General features: G+C 38.1%; 2 protein-coding genes across 2 annotated transcripts; one reads left to right on the top strand and one right to left on the bottom strand.

Moving 5' to 3' along the window:
• The first annotated feature begins 2,564 nt into the window (after window positions 1–2,564).
• LOC135111679 (J domain-containing protein-like) lies at window positions 2,565–9,694 on the top strand. Its single transcript, XM_064025256.1, has 4 exons — window positions 2,565–2,770; window positions 4,323–4,424; window positions 4,664–4,780; window positions 5,156–9,694. Exons 1-4 carry the CDS (start codon window positions 2,693–2,695, stop codon window positions 5,387–5,389), a joined length of 531 nt encoding a protein of 176 aa, XP_063881326.1. The 5' UTR covers window positions 2,565–2,692; the 3' UTR covers window positions 5,390–9,694.
• Window positions 9,695–9,990: 296 nt separating this feature from the next.
• On the bottom strand, window positions 9,991–23,095 carry LOC135111677 (exosome complex component 10 homolog). Its single transcript, XM_064025253.1, has 15 exons — window positions 22,938–23,095; window positions 22,055–22,179; window positions 19,949–20,060; window positions 18,964–19,044; window positions 18,007–18,203; window positions 17,504–17,690; window positions 16,680–16,823; window positions 16,025–16,372; window positions 15,690–15,838; window positions 14,691–14,853; window positions 14,276–14,500; window positions 12,602–12,763; window positions 12,030–12,308; window positions 11,170–11,448; window positions 9,991–10,846 (listed from the first exon to the last, which is right to left on the bottom strand). The coding sequence occupies exons 1-15, from the start codon at window positions 23,004–23,006 to the stop codon at window positions 10,775–10,777; spliced, it is 2,592 nt and encodes an 863-aa protein (XP_063881323.1). The 5' UTR covers window positions 23,007–23,095; the 3' UTR covers window positions 9,991–10,774.
• Window positions 23,096–23,630: the final 535 nt, after the last annotated feature.

Genomic DNA, 23,630 nt, shown 5'->3' with positions numbered 1-23,630 from the left:
GACATTGCAAACTCGAGCTACAAAGTGATGGAGCCAGTGCATGCCTTTTTTTCCGTTCAGCCTTCCACCTCTTATGATCCTTGGTGGATTTATCGGCATGTAAAAGCTTCCATATTAAGGGCGGCGGTTGACTTACAGGGAGGCGATCAACTAAAACAATTCACATATTTCGGCTATGTGCCTTCCCCCCTCCCCTTCTCTCTCTCTCTCTCTCTCTCTCTCTCTCTCTCTCTCTCTCTCTCTCTCTCTCTCTCTCTCTCTCTCTCTCTCTCTCTCTCTCTCTCTCTCTCTCTCTCTCTCTCTCTCAGGAGGCTCAGAGAAGACCCTCCTTGAATTCCTCCCCCCCCCCTCAGAACTGTCCTCTTCCCACTGCGACGAAAAAGAAAAGAAAAAAAAAGTTTGTAGCGGCAGAACTGCAACAGGAAGGGCTGCACAACACCCATGGCACTTGGCCCCACACACTGCCACTACCACACCGACGGCTCCACAGATCACGCTGCTGCAAGACAAGTGTGGCCTTTGTGTGCAAGGTGGGCAGGCAGAGGTGGCGGTGACAGGTTGAGTGACTTCTCAACCCAAGCCGTGTTAGCAGCCATCCACAAGGCGCTGAAGCACGGCCACACATCACACAACCTCAACACACTCATCATTACAGACTCCATGACTGCCACAGCCACATTCAACAAAGATTATAGGACAATATACACCTGACACACGCCATCCACGCCGCGGCTGACGTGCTACACAACACGGGCAGGACCGTCACCGTGACTTGGGTCCCGTCATGTGTTGGCATCCGAGGTAACGAGGAGACAGACACCCTGGCCAGACAGGCTTGGCAGGGTGCAGCACTAACCCACACCATTCTCACCACATTACTACAACCATGAGGCAGACGCTCTGGCCAGGAAGCCTTGCCAGAACGCAGCACTGACCTACACCTTCCCCAGCACGTTACTACAACGAGGCAAAATGAACAGACAGGCAGAATCTCAGAGAGGCGAATGCAGCAGGAAACGGAGACTGGTCATGGCAGCGTGAGCATCCAGCGGCTTAACACCGTGGGCAGTGTTGTACCCGTACACTTAAAGGACAATCTTAAAGCAATCTTCCCTCTTTCGCTGTCCTTCTTTATTTTGTTTCATCATGTTTTTTTTTTCTTTTATAGTTTCACAGCACAACATTCTCTCCTTCACCATCCTTCCTTATTTTGTTTCATTATGTCTTTTATAGTTAAACAGCACAACACTCCCTCCTTCCACTTTTCCACCTCCTCTTCCCTTCTCTTCCCCTGTGGTTGCGCGTTCCAGCAGCGCTAAGTCTTCCATTTTTTGCTTCTCTCACTGTCATAAACCAATCAAACCAATCCTGTCACAAAATGGAGCCACATAATTAAGCTTTCATATCCGCTGTTCATATATATCCATCAATGGCTGGTTTAAGTTTGATGAAGGTTTAAGTGAGGCAAAATGGCGGGCGTCCCCTTCACTGAGCTGGCGCCATCAAGGCCAGGTCTTCTTTAAACTCCGTCTTTTTCATTAATGAGACGATAAAAGAGAGAGGGAAAAAAAAATGTCAAGAACATTCATTGGATGAATTCAAAACACATCGAAGGATACCATAAATAAACAAATAATAGAATAATAGTGATAATTTTTTGAGAGAGAAAAAAAAAAAAAAAAAAAAAAAAAAAAAAAAAAATATATATATATATATATATATATATATATATATATATATATATATATATATATATATATATATATATATATATATATATATATATATATATATATATATATATATATATATATATATATATATATATATATATATATATATATAAAGGATGCGGCTTACCGAAAATTTAATATCCTTTGGCACGATACCCTCAGTGAAAAAAAAAAAAAAAAAAAAAAACGTTTGAAACAACCGGTATTTCATGTAACACATCAACAATGGTTATGCTTCTAAGACCTCCATATTGTACCCGGTGTTAAAGACAATAAAAGTATCAGTCCTTCTCACCTAATCATATTGAGTGTTACCATGGTAAGCAAAACTGTGCCCAAAGAATTTGATGGTGTAACGTCGCTTCATGATCCTCACTCCACAATATATGGTGGTCTGTGTAGTTAACTTCATATTCGATGGACCACCGCGTTCGTTTCATATCAATAATGCTTTTTTTTTTTTTTTCAACAATATGCACGAAGCTTAATGTCAACTCATCCAAACCTTAGCCACGTTTCCTTTCAACCTCCCGCCAAATATGTAAACAAGGAGCGTTTCGGTTGAATTCGTTGTTTCACATTCTGAAAATGAAGACTGACACAATGGTTTGGTAATGAGTGCAATCTCAACTTATTTAATCATCTTTTGTTTATATTTTCATTATTTCGAGATGTATTGATCGTGTGTATATATATGAATAGGATATCCCCGCGCCTGGAAACACGTCCGTCTGCCTGTCATTGTCAACAAAAGAGGCTGGGCTCAACACGCACCTCATTGGCGAAGGGATTGGTGCATAATTCCCAGCACGTCCAATCACGTATGCTGGATTCGTTTGCGTCATAAGTCAGTCTTGTGACGTCACGGACCTGCTTGTCCTGCTTGACAGCAACAGTTGCTCCTTGCAAGCGGCGGAAAGGAATCGTGAGCCAGCCAGCCTCCTCCCGGCAGCGGCAGGATGGATGAAATACTCTCCTCCGAGGACAAGAAGAAACATAATTTCTACACCCTGCTGGGATGTGACCCAAGCTCCTCCGTGAGTAGTAATTACGTGGGAAGCCTGGCGTGCGTAGTACTTGCTTCCTCTTAAAGGTGGACGCTGACCTGTTGCGTCTCCACCTATCGATTTTTAGCGAGTTATGATTAGATTTGTTTTCTCCTGTATTGGTGAGGAGAGAAACTTTATTAATCATTGCAATCTTGGAGGTGTCAATGGATAATTATTGTGATTTGCTTATTTGATCGGATCAGGTAGCGCGCATCAAGCATTGGAAACTAACCTTGGCATTCAAGCAGATTGTTAATTGTGTGTTCCTCCTGTTGCTGCTGATATTACTGTACTACTACAAATAAATTTCTACTATGATTATTATATCGGTAATAATTGTAATTATAACAGTATAACCACAACCACATTGATGATGATAATAATAATAATAGTAATAATAATAATAATAATAATAATAATAATAATAATAATAATAATAATAATAATTATTATTATTATTATTATTATTATTATTATTATTATTATTATTATAATAATAATAATAATAATAATAATAATAATAATAATAATAATTGTAAAAATTACAATATTATTACATTAATTATTATTATTTCCATAGACAGGAATACTTAAAAAAAATGTCCTAATGGAGGACAGAAAGTGGATTGCAATTTAGCTAGTCATGCATCATTAGAGCAGCTCCCTGCTTTGGCATCGCTATGGATGCCTCCCACCAATGAATTCTCAGTTAAATGCCTGTTCATTTCAACAAATATGAATTGCAATATTTACTTAGCATAAGATTACAAGCACAAGATAACCAACTCTTCCCTTTGTCCCTGAACACCTGTTGCTTTTTCATTATCACCTCTCTTACTATCTTTCATTCCTTCTTCCACTTGTCAGTTTTTCATGCTCAGGTTAGCTGGTTGATAATGCAACAGGCCATCATGTCTGTGATACCAATACAGAATCATGTCAGCACAAAATAGATATTACTTGTATTACAATTCATCTTCAAAACCAGGAATATAAGTATTTACTCAGGTTCCTGACCTAAAAAAACAGTGACTTCAATACCATAACCAAACTGGATCTCATTACATTGAAGTGTTAGATATGTGATCTGTATATAAAGCTTGATTACAAATAACTATCCATCTCTATGCTATGATGAGATCCCCCTTGAAGGGAAGTAGACCATACAAGCTGTCACATCTCATTTCACTGTGGGAATAAGAATACAGAGGAGGGGTTCCCATTTCCCCCTTGCCATCTCTCTCAGTCACCTTTTATGATACACAGTAAAGTGGTAGTACTCTTAACCCTAGCACAGAATTAAAATTATGAGTATCAAAGAAATTATTTTCTTTTATGTTTGTCATATCTACCTATCTTAAAGGGGAGTAGTTGAGAGAACACACATACCTACATAAATTAGCATCATCTCATCCCTTACCCTCCATGCTTGTAGTGAAAAGAGGGAACTGATCCTCACTGGCCATATTGTAAGTAGTAATCATAAATTTTATATTACATTTGTCATTGGTAACATTCACTCATCTCCTTTCTTGTTCAGGTGGAGCAGATCCAGGCTGAGTACAAGGTGTTGGCACTGCAGCATCACCCTGACAAGAATCCTGATGACGCACAGGCCGAGGCAAGGTTTCAGGAGTTGCAGGTGATGATAGGAATGCTTTAATTTGTAGAGTGTTGGACATTTTTACTGTAAGAAAAAGATCAAGTTATCCTTTGATATCTTGCATTTAAAGATCAGTTATAAATTGTCCCTTTGCTAATTACTCCTAACACATTGTTCCAGGAGTAGACATTGCTATTTTCATGGAAATTATTTGATTTAGATGCAGATGTTTGTAAGGTTCACAGACTTTCACAGCACAGACTCCTTATCCTCCCCAGGTTGCTAAGGAAACACTAACAGACCCGGAGAAGAGAGCCCAGTATGACCGATGGCTCAACAGTGGCATTGCTGTCAGCTATGAGAAATGGTGTGCTATGAAGGGACACATGACAACAGTAAGCACACACTGGTCACTCACATCCTCTCTAATTATATAATGTGCAATCAATAATTGATTTAATAATTATGGATAGTATGAATAAAGTGATAGAATAAATCATACAATTTTGCAAAGAAATGAAATTTACTGTCATGATGATTTTATTCTGCACTTCATCATGACACAGTAGATTTAGGAGTGTAGACATGTAAAGGAATCAATATTAAAGGAGAAAAATCATTACTAAGTTCCCCATACTCTTAATATTGAAGTAGCATGACACAAGTTACAACAGTGCCACTACTAACAACCTCCTGCATCAAGCTGATTGCTTTGTAAATTCAGAACCAAAGTGATACTATTATATCCAGTTAATTGAGTTTGCTTCCAGACTCTGCACTGGGCTGCCCCAAACACCAAGGACAGGATGCTGGGACCAGCTGGCACATCCCAAGGCCCCCATCCCCATTCTCACCATCACCCTAAGCCAGGGGGCAGGAGGAGCTCTGAGCAGGGCCTTCTGTATGGCCGAAACCAGGATGAGGTCAACATATCATGGCCTACAGGACAGTGGGAGCGCGATTCCTCTGATGTTATAAGAAAATTTAGAAATTATGAGATTTAAAAAATCATAATGAATTTGTTTCTGTGTGACCAATTGATTTCCTAGATGTGACCAGCTTAACATTGGATATAAATTTTGCTTGTGTAACATACAGTAAAGTTAAGATTGTATGTGCAATCATGCTTCCATATAAATTCATATTATTTGATGTTACATTTATAAATTTTGAGATCAAATACATTTTACATGTTTCAGAGATTACAGGGTTTAATATGTGTCATGTTATAAGACGCTTCTATGCTATACTGTGCTATGCATGATATTTCAAGTATAATATTTTAGAATATGAATCTGAATCTCCCTCCTAAGTAAAGACATGAAGTTGGGATCACACTGGTATGTTTCATTATGAATTCTATGAAGTGTCAAGCATTGCTGACCTTGGGAGCAGTTCATTGACCGGACAATGATTGTCTTGCTTTTGTTGCTTAGAGAGACTGCTGTTCAGCAGACAGTAAACACAGAATGTCATGTGGAATGCTAACATATCATCACGCCTGAATGTGATATGACTATTGCATGTCATTAGTGACCTCTTAGCTTGATACTTGCAATACTTTGTGATATTTGTACCATGGACAGGCTGGACAATTTGATTTGTTCTGTTCAATGAATTATGTTCAGTATGATGCCAACTTCGTATGGCTATGTACATATTATATTACATTATGACCAATGCAAAGTCTTCCTTAAAATTTTCAGTGTATAAAATACTAATAGCCTGTGTTCTCAGTTTATGATTAGAAATTTGTTATTGTAATTAGTGATGCACTGATTCATTATTTTTACATTAGCAGTATTTTTTTTAAAAAGGCAAATAACATGCAGAAAAATAGTACTGAGAAGATAATATCCCAGGGACAACTTCATACAGCTGTTTTCTGTTGTACATCACTATGTTTGGAGACAAAGTATGAAAGAAGATTCCATACTTTATCAGGCATTGTTAACATTTAGATAATCTGATGCCAACAAAAACCAGTACAGTAATTATAATATTCAGGAGCAGAAATGCTGCTTGTATTGTGGCTCCCAGGAGAGCTGAACAACAAACCTATAAATTATTTATTACAGTGTGAACAAGCATTCATATAAAGCACTCATATCAATGTAAACCTGTCTATTTATCTATTTGTTTTAATGCCTGTTCCTTGGAACTCCTCCAATGGGGTGGCCATGAAAGAAGATCTCCCATTGTTCCTCTCCAAACACTTGCACTTGTAATGATATGAAAAATAATTTTTATGTTAATACAGGACATTGTTGGTGTCATATATGAAATGCTTCATAATTTTGATAGATATTAAAGAGAAACACTATAAATGTATTTTTATAAGGAATTGTATGAGAAAATGTGGGAAACATGTTGAACTACAATCTTGAGATGGCACTTACATGCACCACAAAGACATTAGAGGCCTGATGGTGAGTGGTAGTGTGTTAGCACAGGTGTACTACTGTCTAGCAGGAAAATATTTTTGCAGTACAGTTAGGATAGGGAGTGGTTGTTCCTATCAGTACATTCCAGGAAACCATTAGTGTAAAATGGATGCAGCAAGTAACTGAAATAGTATATAATTATAGTGTATTTATCTAAATTTATTTTTATAAAGTATATATAAAAGTTTTATGTTATGTAAATTAGCACAGCATACAGATATTATTTATAATGCATCTAGTGATTGAAGTAGTACATAATTATATTGTATATTTATGGAAATTTATTTTTATAAAGCATGTATAAAAAGTTTTGTGTTACATTGTGAATTAGTACAGCATAGATATTGTTCACATATCTTGTTTTGTTCCAGCTTTATATGTGGCATGGTAAATTTGTTTATATTGTAAAGTTTTATGTGTGCAAATACAAGTTAAATCAAAGAACTAAGCTACTTTACATGTGATAATTAGAATATTGATGCTGTATTAATGGAAGCTATGAACTGGATTTATATATTTATTGTGATGCATGACTCAGCGTAAGATGATTCCAGCCAAACGTGTTTGATGTCCGTTACTTAGGAAACTACTGTATTGTAATTTTTGGTTATATATTAATTTGCTCTGGAAGCATAACTGTTACCACATAATCTATGCACAACAAATATTGGTTAGCACATAGCTCATGTGTTTACTTAATGTTAGTAAGAAAAATTAGCCTATATCAATTCAAGTCTTATTTATTAGCACATTGTGTATAGCAGCATCTTTTCTGTGCTATCTGGGTCTTTGGCCCTATTATTTTGTTGTGAAATATCATAATTGAGCTCTCCATGTGAACAGTGAGTGTGCAGTACATGGTGTGTCCACACAGGATTATTCACGGTTGTTTGGTGTTTTTTAAGTTTTTAGACTCAAGATACTGAGATGTTACTGTACATCTCACCCACATCATACATGCATTCAGTGTTTATAGTTATGTATACATGTATGTGTATATGTTAGCAGATATTTGTTCAGTGTTAGGTTTCCAGTGTAAAAGTTATTATTAGCTCTTGTATGTAGTTTGTTTCTCACTGTTTTCTTGTACTGAGTGTACCAATTAGTAAAATAACATAGTGGCATGGCATCACAAGAAGTATGTTATTGGAATTCAAATTCATGTTTTAAAATCAATACCTAGAGCTGTTGCACAGGTCTGGTCTCTGTTTTTATTCTTAAAAATTTTGTGTGTCATGTCATTGTAGGACATACTATGCCTACACTTGGATGTTGCATGACAGGGTAATGACTGAAAAAACAAGTAAAACACAATTAGGTTTAAGTAAATGTAGAAATATAATTTTGCAGTCATCAAAAATGAATTAGCACATACATGTATTATATTCTCAATTAAAGGCATTTTTTATAAATGCCTGGAAAAAGAAAACAATTGGATGTTTAGGAACTATCAAGTTGATAAAGCTAATGCTTTACTATGTGTGCCATATTTAAGACAAGCAAACTAAGATAAGCAATTTGTCATGTGCCAATAATGTGAAGATGAGTCTTCCACTGCTGATATCTGATCACAGGAGATGGGGTGAGCAAGAACTAAAGATTCTGTTATGTTGTTGTAGTGCCTTCTTTGGCACTGAAAAATGCAAAGCATTCCATGCGTAACACTTCAGAAAATTATTATCAGAAGAAAAATTATGTTGGCTTCAGATTCTTTGTTATTTTTCTGTACTCATGATGAACTAAATTTCTTGTTTTCATATTTATTGCTCTCTTATTTATTTATTTATTTTTTTTATCTTTTTCAGTTATTATTATTATTTTTTTTTTTACCATTTTATTGATGTTAATTCATTCAGATGCTTGTGTCATGTTTGCTCATGACATAACCAAGAAGAAAACAAGCTTGCTATTTCATGCACTTAGAAAAAATGCCTTTATGTATGTACTACACACATCTCATGCAATAAGCAGTGACTGCTGGTAATACTATGCATAAGTTGCTTCTATACCTCAGTTGATCTGCAATTTCTTATCCTGTGGTCAGTGAGGCAGCTTCATAATAGTGCCAAATCAGGCCAGTGAAGCTCCTCCACACACAGGTACAAGTCCCACACTGTGAACCAGATCAAACGCCCAAACTCCTCTGCAGCCCGGGTGTAATTAGACATACCTCGTGTATCTTTGACCTTTACCAAAACCCTGTTGCCAAAACATGTCATTCTGCACCACTCTTAAAGGTCATGTATTGTACTGTTCAGGTTTACTGTTTTGTGCACTATGGCACATTATTTGTTGCATTAAGCATCAACACGAATCCTTCACCTCACTCTGGTGGTTTAGTCATTTACTTTTTTTTTAACCGAATCTTCATCCATGAAGGACCAAAGTGAAGGAGGAAATTTGTTTGGTTATGGATTAGAGAAATTCAGAGGAGGTTTAAGCTCGATAGACTTACTGCCATATCTAGTCCTGTTGGCTTATTGATGTTCTTTATGTTCTAATATTCTTTGAGAATTTTCATAAGGAGAAAGGAAGATGCAGGAAAACTAAATATGAATGTCTTACTTTGAAGGGTTTTTTTTTCTTAAACTTTGAGTTATATTGATTGCTTTCTTAATATTTTCTTTGACATGCATGCTAGAGAAAGGATTATACTACATTATGGATTGAAGAATGTATTGCCACAACACTTGGTTCTGACTTAACCTGCATACTACAAATGATTGATACTTCAGGTCTTTGTCTTTCATCTGCAGTATTATAAGTGTAATATTTAAGTGATACTGTATAATTGACATTGTAACGTGAAACACCAAACTGAATCTTCATGCATTATAGTTTAATAAATGTTGTGTATCATCTGTTGACATTATTTTTGTAACCTTTACAGGAAACATACACACGCACAAAGATTAAAAACAAATTAAACTGTCAACACTTGAAGAAAGGAGAGAGAGAGAGAGAGAGAGAGAGAGAGAGAGAGAATATTACAACAGATAAATTGGTGAATGAAATGGAAGCAATGAAGAAGGTGCCCTGTTGTAAAAAAAGACTGCATGTTTGAGGCAACAAGGAGAAAAATTGAGAGAAGGAATGTGATACAACTGACCTTACAAAATATAATGAGAAATAACAAAAAGGGAATTCAGTGAAACCAACCATGTAAAATAACTTTTTTTTTTAAATTCAATTATCCTCTGCATGCTCTATACTGTACACAAGAAGCAAAAATTTGGAGTGTATGATTTTCCTAAACTTACTGAGTCACACTAGTACCTATTTTTTTACATGTTTACATGGGCTACATAAAACTGCTGTTATGTAGGAATGAATGCACTTCTTAGGCACATGATGTGTTGAAGGATGAATGTGCAACAACGATGACAAATGAGATGTGTAGACAGACATAACAATGTAGAGAGTGAAAACTTTACACCCGAGTCTGAGCATAAAATGAGCATTGCTAATATTCCTTGTAAGGCTTTGTCAAAATTTTCACCAGGCATTCCTATGTACACAGTGCAAGAAAAGGTGAATGCATCAATACTCATCTTCACATGTGTATTAAAACATTAGTGTAACAAAATTTGATCACATGTGCAGTCCTATAAATGCCCAACACACACACATACACACACACACACACACACACTCAATCTTGATTAATTCATGAACTAAATGAGAAAAGGTATGTCTGTCCACATGACTCCCATAAAGACTTGATCATGCTACTGACAAATGTTTCTATACTGTTTATATGATTTTAACCAAGGAACTAATCAGGCATGCATAGATTATAGATTATAAATACTTTCAGTTATTATACATATACAAATAATACAAATAACAGCATGAAAGACTTAAATTAACATAGTGGGATTGTTGTGGTACCAAGCCAATCCAAGTCTTGTGCTGTACATCAGTGGATGCAGCCAGACTTACTAACTACCACTTCCCTTTCTGAGCACCCCATGTGAACGACTTCATGCTGCTCTTTCCCTTTTTGTTACTGTGATTCTGTAAATGGCAAAGTCAGTGAGTAAGACTTTTGAACATACCAGCACATAAAGCAATGTAGAAAGTACCTATTGCATGAGCATAATCATTGTGACATAGGATTCCAGTTCAGTTCTGAGTTTGTGAATTAGGGCTGATATTAACAGGTTAATAATAATTCATATTAAAAAATGCAGTCTTTTTAGATCTAAGAAACATAATACATAATGATAATATAACACAAAATGTAGGTTTAAACAAATGACCACAAGAAAATAAAAAGATTCAAAAGATGTTGGGCAAAAGAATGGTAAAAGCAAAATCCTTAAAATGCATAAACATACCTTTCCTTTGAATTTTTCTTTGACTTTCTGTGACTTCATTGCTTTCTTTTTTGCCTTCTGGAACATGGAGTAGTCAGCAGCCTCATAATCAAAGGCAGCACCTGCGGTCTCTTGGCCAGCGCTACCCTCAACATGTTCTGAGTCATCTGGAGTTTCTTTCTGTGCCTCACCACCAACAGCATCAGGTTCTGCATCAGTTCTCTGTATTTTGTGAGCTGTCTGGCCGTCTTCACAGGATTTCCTTTTCAGTGCTTTGTTCTTTGCTTTCTTTCCCTTGATCTGGAGAGAATAGTCTTATTAGTGGAAATGACGGTCATCCAAGTAGGAACATATGTAGTCTGTGTATTGACTAATTAACAACATTTTTAATTGATGGGGATAACTATTAATCTAGACACTCAATGGGCTTCAATATATCAACACTTTTCATTACATTAACTTTGCCACTCACAATAAATGAAGAGGAATATTTTAAATTAATACAAAACATAAACATTGAACACTCATCATCTTAACTGACTTCCTTACCCAGGCATTATCCAGTCCATCATCATTCATTCTTAAAACAATCTCTTGGTTCTCAGTTTTCCCATTTATGAATTTCACCATTCCATTGCAATTTGTTCCCTGTTCTAGATCTTAGAAATTACATCTCTTCACAGTCAACTTAGCTAATGCTCCTAGTTAACCAAGGCAAGAATTTGAACTTTACTATTAAAAACATCAGAAAATAAGAAAGCTGAATCAGAGGAGCCATACAATTAATTAGACATCGATCACTCAAAAGCATAAACTATGAAGCAAAAACTCAGCTCACACAGTAAAGTAATGACTCTATGATCTAAGTAAAAGTTGTGTACCTTCTTCTCAAGCACTATGGCTTTGTATTGGGAATTCTTCTTGCTTTTCTTGATCTTCTGTGGTTTGTTAGTTTTCTCTCCAGTATTGGTCTCAGGCTTCTCTTCCACTTCTTCAGACAGTTGCTTCTCTTTCTCCGCCTCTTTCCCTGCCTGGTCAATTACCAACCCATCCACCATGACCGGGGTCTCTGCCTCCATCTGGTGATTGGCTGCCACTCTACCAATCTCCTCTGGTACATGAATAGTGTTCTTGGAGAGACACAGGAAGTGGTCTCTTACCTGTGATGACAAACTGATTATTGGTAAAATCTACTTCCTGCCACATTCTCTTCACAACAAAATTATTTTCTATTTGTAATGTTGTACTACTGATTACCTGTATGCTGGAATGTTACTGAATGATGGGAAAGTTTTCTCTCACCACTGTCACTGAACTAACTCATGATGATATAGTTCCACTACAGAAGAAGAATGACTAAACTTGCATGATTAAGTTTTCACTGATTATTCACTTTTCTCTTGAATTTGTTCTCAACTGAAGACAACACTATTCCCCACACTACCAGACTCACCCTGCTGACTCGTTCAAGGTCATCAGCCTCCGTCTCTCTTCTCCTCTTGCCTCCCTCCAGGAATGGCCTCATCTCTATGTAGGCACTGTATCTCTCGTATGGACTCATGAACTGCATTATGTCCTTTACATTTGCCACACCGTCAGTATGCACCTTTGCATGCTGAAAAAAAAAAAAAAAAAAAAAAAAAAAAAAAAAAAAAAAAAAAAAAAAAAAAAAAAGTCAATCAATCAATAAATAAAAATCAATAAAAAAATAAATTAATTACAAATAAATAAACAAATTATCCCTTAAAACTAAAGGTAGGCAACAATAATCATAGGAACAGTAGAACCTCTGAACACAAATTTAATTCTTTCAAGCATATAATTAACATCCTGAAAATTCATATTCAGAACAAATTCTTTCCCATTAAAAATAAAGAAAAAACAAAATAATTTGCTTCAGCCACATTTATAACCTCCACAACTCTCACAATCACTTTCATCATGAGAGGGATTAATCCTAGTAATTAACATCACTAAAAGTATTACATAGGAAAATATTAGTGAAATGATAAATAATAAGGAAGGAAGGATGACAGGCATGTGAGGTCAATCACCCATACGCCACTCTCAAGCTTTTTAGTCATCTTTACTACGATGGTGATGGTGTCCTTCACCCTCTTGCCTGGGACCATCAGCTTCTTTCTTGACAACGTAGTAGACACAGAAAGCAGAAAAAGAACACACAAATACTAATTCAAGTTGTAACACAAAGGGAAACACAGCAATGAGTGAGGTGGGTAGACTGCTGGCAAAGTGTTACCAGAGTTGGGAATAAATCCCAACAAATTTCTATTACATATATCTCTATACATGTCATAAAAACAGAGTGTGGCAGCACATTTGCGTTTGGAGGAAAATTCATCTTCAGGGTTAAAAATATATTCATATGACATTCAGATTCAAAAGAATTTGTGCTCAGACTTGTTCATGTTCAGAGGTTCTACTATAATTTCTTGTATGATGTAATGGTAGGGGAACACGAACTGGTTTTGCACACTACAGCCTGGCTGACAGAATACTGCCACTGGCCAGTCCTTCCAGGAAGTTACAAGGAATACTTGATCAAAGTGATACTTATAACTCTTGCCATTACACGAAACATTTTCCAAGCATATACATATTTTAAAGCAAGTGCTTGCTGTGTAAATTAGTCATCTAAGAGTGGCAAGTGGAGTGACAAGAGGTGAGAGTGACAGCAATGAAAGTGTGTATGAGAGATGTGGTATGAGCATCAGAGCAATATAAAAGTGAAGTGGTGAAATGAGTGAAAATGAACACATTGAGATGGCATGGCCATATTGAGGGGATGGAGAGCAAAGAGTGTGTAAAGAAATTGTATGTGAGTAAAGTATAAGATATTAATACAAAGGAAAGGCCACTTGGAAGATGGAAGGATAGGATAAAGGAGCACCTGTGTGAAAAAGGTGTTAACAGAGGCCAAGTGCTTCAACAATTAAGAGGAGAATGTTTTGGATAGGGAGAGACAGAGGTTCTTCTGTCATGGCCGTCCCCTTGAGGGACACTCAAAGAAGAATCAAGTCATAAGAGATAAATAGATACATCAGTATTCTATGGGTCACTACTCATAAGAAATGGTACTCTGACATACAAAAGAGCTCCAACTCACCTTAAACTCTCCAAACATGTCCGACTTTTTCTTGAATGTGATGGATGCCTCAGGTTCTGAGAAGAGGTTCCCCAGCAGTGTCTCCCGAGGGCTGAGCAGAGTGGGCAGGTCAGTAGGGTTTTCATCACACTGGGAGAGGTCATGCTTGCAGTTCAAACTATGAGAGAGTTCATCAGGTACAGAGGCCCGTGCTGCCATTGGCTGCACCTCAGGAGTGCCCTTGATCTGTAAAAAAAAGACAAACACATTAAATTCATCAATTTCTAAATTTTTTTACAATAAAAGACAAAACAAATGCGCAAGAAAATTTCTTTACATTTCATTAATTCAAACAAAAAATTCATGATCTTTTGAAATGATAACTAGCATCAATGCCATTAATAACTACTACAGATGGAGACATATAGCCACTAACATCAATCAGTGGCTGCTCTCTGGCCTCCCTGATGATTGTGTGGAGTGTAAGAAGTTCAGTTTTGACCAAAGGTGGAATGGGATTGCAACAAGCCAAGATTCCCTGCATCTCCTTGGGCAACACTTCAGCAATCTGCAGCAGCATGTGTTTGGGGAGGACATACCTGGAAAACACATTCTTATTTATTGATCAATTATCACAAAACTGATTCAATCAGCAACACTCAGGGTGGCCAACAGGTCAGTGCTTGGATGTGGTGATATTAGGGAATGAGTCTGAGTCCTGCACACAAGCTAGCCATTTTTAAAGCTGTCAGTGAATGGTTTAAGAATGCCCATTCTATCTCTGACAGCAATTGACAGGGGAGCTCTGAGACAGAATGAGTCTGTAAAAGCATCACACTAAAAACCTGCCAGCAACATCATGGATGAGGCCTGGCCTACTAAGCCTCTACAAATATAAAAGGCCAAATACCATTTCCTCCAAGAAAGAAGTTACAGCAGAGTTGCCCACTGTTGCTGCTGCTGCTTTAAAAACAAATAAATACAATAAATAAATAAATAAATAAACAAATTAAAAAGAAATAATTCTAATCCATACACTCACTTCACTTCTGGAAAGCACAGGAAGAAACTCACACCAAGTAATGTCTATGACTTCCCACTATCAATCAATCTGGTGAAGATAATTTCATAATACTTGTCCTTGTCTACCAAATCTAATACAGTATCTCTCTGAAGCTCCGAATGTCTTGGGGACACAAGCAACACATCAGAGAAAGTGGAAAATATGTAACAAAATAAAATCAACCAAAACATCTCTTTTCTTTTCTTATTTTTGGGGGAGGATTATTCAAAATCTTATATTTTACAACTCTGTACACAAATTTTTTCATCACCTTAACAACATAACATAAATTTGAATCCCTACATTGAACAAACGCTTTGAATAATTATTAAAAAACAAAAAGGAGAAATGAAGCAGCAAAGTTGTACTCACTCGGGACTCTCATCTTGTTCCCGTGCCACTTTGTCTCTCCAGAGGAAGAGTTCTCGCAGAGCAAACATCTGCCTGGAGTTGAAGGTCTTCCGGCTGTGGCGGTAGAGGTTCATGTGGCTGTCTGATCCCACCCATGGCTTCTTATATATCTGAGAAGGACAATGCATATGAATAAACACCAACAGAGAAATTCAATGCAAGTTTGCTGTGACATTCTGCATGCATGTGAGTAAAAAAATGAATTTGCCCTCAACAAAAAAAGATGTGACAGAAGGGCAACAGAAATTTTCTTGTCATGTCTCTTTCAAATTCACCCACACAGGCAATCCACATACCTTCAAGCACAGATCCACAGAACGCTGGTACACGGCTGTAATCAGGTTATTGAGCTGGTTCCCCTTTTCGATGAGTTCATTCCGCATCAGGTCATAAATATACAGGAGGTAGTGGGAGTCCTGCCTGGCATAGTCCACAAATTCCTGGGTGAGCGGCCTGATCCTCCAGTCTGCCCTCTGGAACACCTTGTTGGCCTGTATCTGGCAGAAGTGGAGGAGGAGGGCGGCCAGGGAGCGGCTCGGGTACTCCAGTACCACAGCCGCCTGGTGGGTGTCAAACAGGTTCACCACATACACGCCACAGTCACGCTGCAGCCAAAGGATATCATAGTCTGCCCCGTGTATCACCTGTGGAAAAGTTTTGAAGATCTTACATATGTGCTCTCTTGTGACGCGAGTGTATTTATGGTCTCTTGTGGCAAGCTTCTCTGTTCATACGTGGCCATATACAGATGCTGAGTGCATGTTTGTGTGTGTAATTTCAAGTTAGATTCACCCTGCCTATTCTATGTGATTGCATGGAAATGTTACCGACATGTTATTTTCACAGAGCTTGATCATTTGTTATTTGGTAATTTTCTTTTCTATTGAGAGATACTTGGGAGAATAGGTATGCAATTAGCCAACAGATACTGAGCACTGCATAGAAACTCACCTTTGTTATCTTAGGATCAGTAAAGACTTCATTGAGGATGGTCAGCTTGCCACGCAGAGCCAGCGGGTCCACAATAAAGTCTTCATCTCGGGTTGATATTTGTATGAGGCAGGTAAGTCCCAGGTAAGAGCGAAATGAATGGTGCTGCAAGCAGGTCATTAACACAGGTATATTTCCAACACCTTACATGAGGTGGGAGAGGCTGGTTGTGTAAGGTAAGCAAATTAAGGAAGAACATTACACAAAATGTCACATTTTTTTAGGACAAACAAGCTTTTTTTCTTATTTCTGCATCAAAATCATTTGTGGATATCTTCTGCTTCCTTATGCAAGAAAGAGAAAAAATAACAAAAACTCTGCTTCACTCTAGAACAATAATAAAAAATAAATATTAAAAATAATAAATAAAATAAATAAACAAATAAAAAAATATTATGGCAGTTGCACTTATTACTGGTGTATACTCCCAGTATCAAGCATAATACATCATACAATATAATATAACATAATACAATATAATATAAGGGAGATGGAAGAATGAAGATGACCTAGAGATGATGTGTGGAGGAAGACATAAGAAGAATTAACATCAAAGAAACTGTCTGCTACTGCAAAAAAAAGAGGTTAGGCTCAAACTGGCCAGTCCTGCAAAAGAGAATAGGAATGTAAAATAAAGATGATGATGACACACACACACACACACACACACACACACACACACACACACACACACACACACACACACACACACACACACACACACACACACAAAGCAGGTATAATTATTAGCATGTATACTGCAACAAATCATAATGTATCTTCACCTCCAGGTCAACAGCAAATTCTGAGCAGGCTTTCAGTTTGGTCACCATGGCATCGAGCTCCTCCTCTTTGGTCACCATGGTGAGGGGTGTCTCATCCAGTGCCTTGGGAGTCTGCGGCTCCACTGGGGTGAGCTGAGAGGATGCTGGTGTCCAGTACTGAAGCTCATACTCATAAGGGTGACTGTAGCTGTTAGAATGGGAATGATGAATTAGATTAAAAGTCATTCTACATAATCTTAAAAAGTGCACATTTTTAGAAAGGTGAATCAAATTAAATCATTCTACATTATCTCAAAAACTGCACAATTTTAGAAAGATGAATCAGCTTAGCAGTCATTTCACATTATCTTAAAAACTGTACATATTTAGAAAAGTGGATTTTCCTAACTTCAATAATTTTTATATCAATAAAAAGTAAATTTCCAGAAAAGACCTTAATAAGTGTATGAAGCTTTCCAACCCAACTTTGTTTATATAATGGCAATAATAACAAAGTAACTTACTATTCTCTACCGTAAGCATCCAGGCAAAGAAGAGTGGAGAGTGGCTTGAGGGAGTTTGGTTTCTCTTTAAGGATTGGTATGAATGGTTCTTTGGTCGAGTTCTGAACCTTTTCACTGAAGAAGAGCTGAGGTTTCTGCACATTACGGGAAGCTAACAAAACAACATTTTTCCCGCCTATTTGGAGGGAGGAGGGACCCTGAAATGAAATTAAGTAATAAGTAAGTTTAACCAGAGTATCTGATAATAATGAAATATATATGTAATGCTGGGCTCTGGCAGCAACAAATAGTCAGATATGATCCATTTAAACCCTGAAGTATTTTTTTTTGATAACTCATTATCTACTTAAGCCTTTCATTGCAACATGCAACAATTCACAGTAATAAAAACTATGTATGTAATTTTTATAACCATATATAAAAAATATATGGTAAAAATATATAGCTAAAAATTGATATTGCAATTTTTAGCTAGTATAATGTTTGGTGGTTGGTGTAGAACAAGAAAAGTCACTTGTGATTATGCAAAGATGAGTCAAACAGAAGTTAAAGGGGCAAAAATTAACTACATATAATAAAGCAATGAATAATCTCTTAGTATGTGTGGGATACTGAGTTAAAATTTGAATGACAAGCCCAATACGAAAGGCCCATGTCTAGTGAACTGCAACCCAGTCATCTAGGCCCATTTCAGCAGTACTTCAACACAAGCATCATAACTATACTTCCCACAGCCACAGAGAAGCACTCCATATACTAAACTTGACATACCTTCCATTAACATCAGTCATACAACTTTCTGGTCCCTTGAAGTCCCTGACAACACACAAACTCAGACACACACACACGCTAGTTATATCCTTTTGTTTCCCAATCTTTCTTAACACACACACACTCATACACACACACACACACACACACTCTTGAAAATGATCCATGTTTCATTACTCATCGTACCTGAACCTTCTTGATCACGGGGTCCAGTAGCTCAGCGTTGGCATTCTTCTTCAGCCCAGACGCTTCATCGATATCAGAATTCTGTGGGATACACATTTGATCATATTAACAAAATGCATGGTAAATTTTTGCAAGCATGATGTTGGTGCAATTAAGGGATGTGTATCAGTCTGGATCACAGTGAAAAATCCATAATCATGAAATAATGTTTCAACATGTCATAAAGACTTTTCATTCATGTTGATGCTCTTGAAGGGCTTGGTTAGTCTGCATATTTCAAAAGTTTTCTTAGTTATCATAAATAAGAAAGAATCCTTATATACAAAAATTCATTCCTCAAACAAAAGACTTAGAATCTGACTTACAATATACAGTGGAATCTTGGTTCTCGAACTTAATTAATTCCTGAATGCCATTTGAAATCTGATATGTTTGGATACCGTAATTCTTTTCCCTATAGGAATCAATGTAAATGGATTAATCTGTTCCTGAACACCAGATGACTGCTTTTTTAAAACTTTTACAACAGTACTTTTTGCTTAAAATCATACTGATGATATAAAATTAATAATTCAAGAAATTTTCATTTTATGAGCAAAAATCTGATATGAGAATCAGTTTGGGGTGAATAAAGTGATAATGACCAGGTGGGAGACTTCTAGCTCAGTCACCCCAACAAATGCAGTTCCTACTGTTTTCTCTCAAGCGTCATAGAGAGCAGGGACTGCTCAACTGGGGAGTGGTGTAGAGTATAGCATGGACGTGCACTGAACAAGGGCTGCAGAATAACTAACATGCACACTGTGATTGTGTGTGCAGGCTAACGCATTGCATGCTTGAAAAATTAATCATGGTACAGCAACTGAAGCAATTATGAGTTCAAAATTGAAAACCAATTTGTTTGAAGAGGGAGGCATTTAGTAACTGAGGATCCATTGAAGAAAAATTCCTGCCCCTCAAACAAACCACTTGGATTTTGGCTTACAATTCTTTCCAGCAGGGCATCATTCCCCTCCCTCATCATGTCCATCTGGTCTGACAGCTTGTGGCGGGCCAGGTGAAGCTTGATGTCCTGGTGGTCAAATATGTCCTTCATTCTGAAAGGTAAAGGTGTTGCTCTAATCATCAAGGTTACCAAGACTATCAGCTTCTGTGGACTATAAATAATGTCTCCCTCTCCTTTCTGATCAGAATTTTCCAAAGAATGTATCCTTGTCCACCTCAATATGAGTGAGAAATGTGGTGGTGATGATGATGATGATGATGATGATTGTTATGCCCCACAGGGGGTAACAGGTGACTGACAACTCCTTAGGGGTTGCTGTCCCCCACTGCTAACCTAAATTCTATTTACCCCAACAACTCTACCTCCAGGTGTCTGGTTGAGCACATGTACATTCTACACTTCTAGGCTGGTAATTCCCCAAGCTATGCTTGGGGGGCACCCTCCCTGTCCTCCCTGGGGGCTCCTGCAGCACCACAGGGTCCCCCAGGGTCGCCTGTTGACCCGGCCACTTGTGCCTTAAGTTGGAGTACATCACCCTCGATGATGTTGCTCCTGCAGTGGCCGGGACAGGAGAAAGCCATCCGCCACCGTCGACTGCACTGCCTTCCCTGGGCAGAAGTGCCAGCAGGCAGTTGCAGGAGGGGTGTTGTGGCACTGGGTCACTGGATAGACTAGGGTACCTCCCCCTTGATGCTGTTGCATCTGCGGTGGCAGGGACGTGACAAAGCCATGCGCTACCATCAACTGCACTGCCTTCCCTGGGCAGAGGTGCCAGCAGGAGCATGCAGGAGGGGCATTGTGGCTCAGGGTCACCAGCTAAACTGGTTGGGATGATCATCGCTGGTCGCTGTCGAGGTTTGTTGGTGAAGGATGGCAATCAACGTCCATTGAGTTGTCTGGTGCCCCAGGCACTCCTTGGGTTGGAGCACTGCTGCGCACACAGCCCACTGGTGCGGCACTCAGGATGCTTCCAGTTGCAGATGTTAAACTAGCTTGCTGCACACTATCCAGTCCAGTAATACACTCTAACTACCCCCCACAGGCTGCTGGAGGGGTCGGTGATGGAGGTGCCGACAGGAAATGTCCCCCTGCGTGCCATGAGCACAAGCATCCGCACTCCTAGAGTCTGAAGACGGGACACTACATGTTAGTCTTAGTCAGTCACGAGGTGTGGAGTCGATCCTCCATGAGGCACTGACAGAGATGTTGATGGGAGGCTTCCTGAAGACGGAGGTTGCTGAGCACACAGCCTCCGTTCACCAGAGATATCTTGTTTCTCCTCTGGTTTGTTCTCGCTTCCCAAGAGGGTTGGTGTTGTTATTCCCAGTGCCAGGCCCACTGTGACCCTCATAAAAATTGGTCACGTGGATGGAGTTGGGTCAGCAGTAGCAGTTTTTCATGTAGACACAGGTTTCTCACCTGCATCAACTACCATCTCATAGCTCATGTATGCACCCACAGGCACATGGGTACTTGTGTGTGTGTGTGTGCATGTGGGTATGTGTGTGAGTGCTTGTGTGTGGGTACATGTGTGTGAGTGTTTGGGGCATAACAATGATGATGATGATGATGATGATGATGATGATGATGATGATGATGATGATGATGATGATGATGGTGGTGGTGGTGACGACATTAGACCACATCACACTATCTTTGTAATACCAAGGACCACATCAACTGTCTTGGTGCCTCACCTTTACTTTTAACATACTCTAGAGGAAGTCATAAAGATTTTCAAGAATGTTTTTATGACTGTCAATAGTTTAAAAAGATATTCTGATCTTAAAAAAAAAAAAAAAAAAAAAACCTCTTAAAACTGGTATGGTCTTCCCTTATTACTAACCATTCTGAGCATTACATTGGGTAAAAATCACTGTCTTTTCCTTAAATTTCCCCCCCCCCTTTTTTTTTCTTGTCATTGTTGATTAAGATTTCATTGCTTCTAGTGCTGTGAGGTGTTGCATATCATAGTGAAAAGATTAAGAACCTAATTAACTATGCTTGTGACCTCTGAAACTTATCCTATAAAGAGAGAGGAAATTAAGAATTAAGAAGTTTCAAAATATACACCAAGGTGCTCACAGGCTGGTGATGGTGGAGTTGACTCTCTCCATGGTCCGCTGCACACCCTCGTAGTCCCGGTAGTGGTGCCAGCCCTGCAGCTCAGCACAGGACTTCTGGCACTCTCGCACTGTAGTCATAATTTGCTGCAGACATAAGGGCCATATTGTGACATAATGATAAACTGAGGATTAAATATATTACCATTATTATTTCTCACGTATAATTATCAAGCTGCTGTCAAGACTGGATGGACTGCCAATAGCTTGTTTATATATTAGTGAGAATGATTTTTCAAGCTGTCATGACTGATGCTAATAGGTACTGTCTTAGCTGAAAACTGAAAACTTATGGATTATACTGAAAACTGCAGAACTGTCTTCTATCGTGTAATTAAAGTAAAAAATAAATAAAAAATAAAATAAAATAAATAAATAAATAAAAAAAATACATAAAACAGCTAAAATGTTTTGTGGGCTAAACAAATATGGTTACCACATCTCAAAGGTCAAACTTAGAACAGTTATTAAGACTAAAGGCAGAAAAAAAAAGATACTATTTTTATTCAAGGGTTAAGTTAACTTTACATTAATTCAGTTATCTAATTTCATTGTTGATCTCTAATTTGCAGGCAAAGCTTATTAAGTACGTATTATGGAAGTAACCAACCTACAAAGTTCCAGGCAATGACTATTTTTGGACAACGTATGATGCCTCTACTAACTTCAGATGAAGATGCGATGTTAATATTACTTCAACATTAACCAGGTTATTCCGTAATGCTCCAAAAATATACGAGGAGCTAACTATACAAATGACCTACAACCACATGTATTACGTTCAAGGCTCAGAGTGGTCACAGAGCTCCCACCGAGATAAACCTGTGTCCACAACTCATATTTACCTTTATGAACTCGTCAAGTGTCTGTTTCCCCGTGAAGGGATTATGCGAGGAGGTCGCGTCCCCCTCCATTGAGTAACAGTAATAGTAGTAGTAGTAAGGAGTGGTGTGTGCCGCCTGTCTCCGCGTGTTGTTTGTTGTTTATCTGTAAGTTCTCCCGCTCGCCGCCAGGGTGCCGCCCTCTGAGCTTGAGCTTCCGTCCATCTTCTTAATTTTTACCTTAGCTTGTGATACTTGTGATGATTTCAGTCGATCGACCTCAGCTACAGGGACTGTCGCTGTATCCTCCATTCTGCCCTTAAAATAATGGTATGAGGTGGTCCATTGTATTATGGTGAAGCCGAGTTTGGTATGAAGGCAAAGTATAGGTGTGTCTTCAGTCATCCGCAGGTCTGCAGAAAGTTGTCCAAGTGTTTCTTAAAAAAAAAATAAATAAATAAATAAAAAAAAAAAAATAATAATACACTGCAGGTTGATATGTCTCTTATGAATAATTTTGGCCTTGTCCTGTTGAAACTACGTGTCGTAAGAGTTTCTAGTTTTGTGCCTTCAATATAGCAGCGTCTTCCTGTTTCTTTGGGTTCAGTTCATTGCCGAGGTTAGACACTATGACCTTCAGAATTCGCCTGGTGTACCTTTCTCTTCTCTAGAGGGAACAGACCTTCAGGTGAGTAAAATTTTTCGAATAGGGTATTA

Source organism: Scylla paramamosain, chromosome 22, assembly GCF_035594125.1.
Source record: "Scylla paramamosain isolate STU-SP2022 chromosome 22, ASM3559412v1, whole genome shotgun sequence".
In the NCBI taxonomy this organism is placed as follows: domain Eukaryota; kingdom Metazoa; phylum Arthropoda; class Malacostraca; order Decapoda; family Portunidae; genus Scylla; species Scylla paramamosain.
Note: the sequence above shows the minus strand (reverse complement) of the source record. Positions and strands in the feature narration are given on the sequence as shown.